The 5,293-nt window shown below is 32.4% G+C and overlaps 1 protein-coding gene across 1 annotated transcript; it reads left to right on the plus strand.

The window, feature by feature from the left end:
• Positions 1-1,361: 1,361 nt before the first annotated feature.
• Positions 1,362-4,999, plus strand: LOC109851665 (protein giant; the record flags this gene model as incomplete). Its single annotated transcript, XM_020421961.1, has 2 exons — positions 1,362-1,431; positions 4,242-4,999. Coding segments are annotated over 2 exons (828 nt in total), but the record flags the coding sequence as incomplete, so codon positions are not given.
• Positions 5,000-5,293: the final 294 nt, after the last annotated feature.

Below are 5,293 nucleotides of genomic sequence, written 5' to 3' on the forward strand. Positions count from 1 at the left end.
CCAACACAACGAACTGATTTGACAACGGTAACAAAGTTGAAAGAAAGTTTTCAAATAGAGTTTTTAAATGACCATCATGCTCTCGAAAACCTTTCAAACAACTCACGAACAAACGTTTTTTCGTGTCGTGCAACTCTTTACCTTCGGCTTAGAAACCTGACACCACGCAATCTGTTCTGCAAAGAGTTCCTCTGTCGCAGTTTGGCTAAACTGCTTTCTTCTACACTTTTAAGAATATTATATGTATATGTGTAGACTTACGCGCGCGCGTAAGATAAAGAGAAACAGACAAACAGATAAAACAAAGAAAAAAAGGTCAAATTTTATGACATATTTTATGACAAATATGTATTACGTTTAATAACAAATGTATCGGACTTGATGAAAAATTACTGAAAATGTAACATGATGACATTGTATGGAGTACAAATAAAAATATAAATCAAAAATTGAGTGTAACATTTTGAGTGTGAAGCATATAAGGATTGCCCGCCCAAGAGATCCATCTTCATTAGAGCTACAAAAGAAGAACTTTTAAACGAGAAATAAAATTCATATTCTCGAAATACGAGAACGTGTCTGTCAATATGATGAAAGGAGAATAAGAACGTTGTCAAGAACGAAAAAACGCTTTTATGAAACGGAAGAAACGAATAAGTCAGTAGGTAGTGATTTCTATTATCGGAAATTTTGTTTTTTTATATATTCTTTGTATACAAATGTATTTACTTATTTTTCATCGTTGTGTAGTTCTTTTTGACAACTAACTATCGATTACAATTTTACATTATTTATTTTTTTTACAACAAATGTAACAACATATTTTTTATAAATACAAGTACAAGTATTATTACACTTTTTTTTAAATATGGACAAAACATGTTAATTTACTTATATAGATTAGTTGAAGATGATTATTTGCTGAAAAAATGATCAAAACATTCTAACGTTCTTGGGATTACATTTACTAATATTTAGTATTACTATCACCGCCAAATTACAGCTTATAAAGTTCATTTCAATTTGGATTACTACTTATTTTTTTCTTTCCGTCTCGTTTTGTCACTTCTTTTGTCATTTAATTTTCTTTATCTAATTTGACTCCGGTGTCTTTATCATTTACGTCAGCATGTTGAAACAATTATCAGTCGCTACATCTCACGAATATTCATAGACTGTGTCACTTTTGCGGGAAAAGTGACGGGAAATAGAGATGCGTGTCCATTCGATACCGTTACAAGCACATGCACATGTCCGTCTATAAGGGGTGCGACAGATGTAAATAGCAAACTCATTCACCCGTCGCTCGGACCGGCGGTTTTTGGAAAAGATTGTAAATAACGGGTTGCGACCGTTTGCGGACGCACCATAGAAATGTAGGTTATGCAGGCAAAAGAGCAAAAATTTGTATACATGAAAGAAGGCGGTGCGGTGAATTGAGCACCGGGGTGCTTTTTTGATAGATGACAAGACGCTCTAACTGGCAGGAAACGACTAAATTTGGCGTGATCGCGAAGCATCAATGTACGAGACGTCTCGTTTTAAATAAAAACTCACAACGAATGCCATACTGTTAATTAAAATGCATCATATTCTTTTTTGTTTTTGTCTCAAATACACGATAATGCTAATTAACTACATTCATTAAGGCGTACATGTACGCTTGACGTCAAGCTACGTAAGAGATTATCACTTGTGATTAAATAAAAGTTATCATATTTTCTGTCCCCAATTTTAGAATACTGCATTTTTGAGCAAAAACAAGAAAGAAAAAATAAACCAGAGATGAAGAAAGAAAAGAAATATGTGAGCACTCTGGGAAGTTATCACTCAGAACTATACAAGTATTTAAACATTTCAATACAAGTTTTGTTGTAGTTTATCTTTGTGTTATTAATATTCCTTTCAGAGTTTCTATGCTTAATTGCATTTTGTACTAATTCACATTATATTCAATTAAAAAAGTACTAAAAAAATCTTCCTTTGTGTATTTTTTTCTTCTTGCTGTCTGTCTTTGAGAAAATAATGACTTTCTGTCGCACCATTTGTTCCTGAAAGATAAAATTGATCTGGAAGGTACTATTTTTTCTGCTGACTTAAGCACATTTGTACATAGAACATCATTTGTCTTAAAATGTCTGATTATTTCATTGCATTTTTTGCCACTGTCAAGATTTTAGTTGCTATTTTACGTGAACATATTCATGTATCACTTTTATGTAATTGAACGGACGGTATCATTTTATTTAGAAGACTTAAAGTTGGTCTTATATAATTTTCTTCATAATATTATAATATCAACAAGAATATTGTTAATTTACTCTTTGATCTTTGAAAATTTCCATGTGACAAGAAAATTTAAATTCGGAACATATCAGGACAATATCAAAATAGTCTTGATATAGACCTTTTTTTGTATTATTTATTTATTTGTTAATATTTCGAGCGAATTATTATTATATTATATTGGGACAAATTCGACCAAAAAAAATCGGAGCAATCAGAACTGAAAAAATATTTGGACCGGAAGATTAAAAATTAGAACTGTGTGAATAAAATCGATACAGATAGTGAACTTAGATTAGATCATATTTTTAGGTTTTTCGGGAAATAGGTCCTTGCATTGCGAGTAATAATCTCTCAACTGTTGAGTTCCATCGCTTCTCGCAATTATAAACGCATTAAAAAGAACGTACAATCGTTCTATGTTAATCGTCACTGATCTCACGTAATTGATTAAATGCATTGATTTTAGCCGATTTAATTATAATATAATTGAAATCAATTATGTGACCTGTGACTTGTGTTTAAAATTAATGTTGACAAAACCTTCAAATGTTACATAACGCTTACTCATTGAAAAAATATTTCATAATGCATTTCCATCGTAGGGCGTGCGTTAACAAGCTTCGAAGGACTGCCCCCACTTCGTGATTCACTGTCCAACCCCGCAAAGCCGAAACGCGCGCGCGGATCAGAAAGATGCAACCCTCAAACTCAAGAATTAGAAATGTTTTGACCTTCGAAGGAATAACATCCTTTTCGTTTTTTTTTTCTAAGTGAACTTTCATACGAAAGCAGTCGTGCAAATCAGAAATAATACACAAAAACAATTATCGTCATAGTGTTGTGATTGAGTGATTTTGATTTATTGCATGAATTAGTAAGTAAAGCCTGCATATTTTTTTATAAGATTACTATGTTATTACTATGTTATTACATAAAAACAAGTTTGTCGCGCAGTGACTTCTGGGATCTTTTGTCTCGTATGACGCGTTTTAAACAGAAAAGTATATGCTATAATAATATGAGATAATAATTGCAAAATTCATTGGTTTTTCTCTTTTGATCTCAGAAAAAAACTTCAAACTTCTTTAAATATTATATAGAACTTCAATACCTATACAGATAAGCGCGATATCGATAGAAAGTGATAGCATAAAGAAAATGATTCTATTTGTAAAGACACTTGAGTCATCAGATAAGAAGAATTAGATATCAGCAATTATGTTAGATGAGAACGAGAAAATAGTGTAATTCATGTCAAAGTAAAAGAATGTTTTTATACAAATGCACTTTCAATATAGAACATATTTGACTAATAACTTCTTTCTTTACTTGCATTATTTTGCATTAATAAATGCAGCATGTAATCTATATATGGCATGCATATATTTTTATTCCTTAGGACGCGAGCTTTCCTTTTTGTGGAAGTTTTATATGAAGTTTTTAAAAACACAGAGAAAAATGATATTCAGAGTATGAGCTCGTCACAGCAATTACGTACAGAGTTGTAAAATTTAAAAAACAGCTTGAATAACGTAAGTAAATCTTGTAGTTTTTATACATTTTAACGTGCGAAATATTTTCCTGATTTGTGATCTCTTTGACACAAAATCATTCTTTATTTATTCCTTTCTTGTTAGAATAAAAAATATATAATTTTTTTTAAGTAGGAAAATTTCACTTAATTAACAGTTGTAGTTTAATTATGTAGAGCTGCTAATCACAGATGACAAAACAGATGGAAACCAATAGAAATGAGTGCGAGCACGGAGAAGCAAAAAGCGAAGTCGCTGTCAATGAAGCGGTACTAGATTTGTCGTGTAAAACACACAATTTACCAAAAATCTTACAAACAAACAAAACTACGGATGCAACAAAGACCAGTTATATAGATTTGACTGCGAAATGTATAGCTACACAATATCATTATCCGTATCAACAACCATGTCTTTCAGTGTTTGACGAGCAAGTCATCGCAGCGGGAAACACTAATAAAACACTGACTCCGTCTCCCGTGGAAGCGGACTCGACAAAAGCAGTTAACGAGGTGATTTACAGCAACAGCCATGTGAATTTACCAAGTTTTGTTGTTTCATCTCCGCATACTACAATGGTGACAACTTTACGCACGCCAATATTGCCTGATAATGAGGTCATAATGCGGTTTCCTGTAGCAGCAACCGCGATGTCGTATGCGGAAACATCATTACCTCTGCCATCGAATGAAGCTATGAGACAAGCTTCATTGGCGATTCCAATGACGTTACCAACCTCGCCGCCGTCCGTAGAAATGCCAACGTCAGCAAACACACACAGAAAGCTACCGAGACCTTTCAAGGCTTATCCATTGCACAAAACTTCATTTCCATATCCAACCTACTCTACGCTCGATTACGATTCCAATAGAAACTACGAAAAGTTTCGAGCTTCAATGATGGAACGCGTTAAGAAGATACAGGATGGTCCAAATCCGAAAATGCGACGAGCCAATAAAAACAACAGTGCAGCGTCCACCTGCGCTGAAAAAACTACTGACGGAAAAGACTCTACTTATTTTGAAAAAAGAAGAAAAAACAATGAAGCAGCAAAGCGTTCCAGAGATGCTCGTAGAGCGAAGGAAGATGAACTTGCCATAAGAGTAGCCTTTTTGGAACAAGAAAACACGTTGTTGAAGCACAAACTCGAGCAATATATGCATTATAGTTCACTTTAAAATATAAGTAAAGTACAGATACGCTATTTAATTAGGAATTATAGAGGATTATTCTCTCTTTGTAATATCCATAATATTTGTATTATATAGTTTCTTCTAATATAATTTTTTTACTTCTAAAACATACATATTTTATTAAATGATAATATATTTGTAAGACTGAATAAGACTGAATAAGACCATATAATACATATATTATATATAATATATATTATAAATTATATGTATGTACATAGATTTATTTTCCCAAAGAAACAGATTAAACGTTACAGAACTATCTCTTTTAATATTACA

This window comes from Pseudomyrmex gracilis, unplaced genomic scaffold (genome assembly GCF_002006095.1).
Source record: "Pseudomyrmex gracilis isolate BER0280 unplaced genomic scaffold, ASM200609v1 scaffold_19, whole genome shotgun sequence".
Taxonomy (NCBI): Eukaryota; Metazoa; Arthropoda; class Insecta; order Hymenoptera; family Formicidae; genus Pseudomyrmex; species Pseudomyrmex gracilis.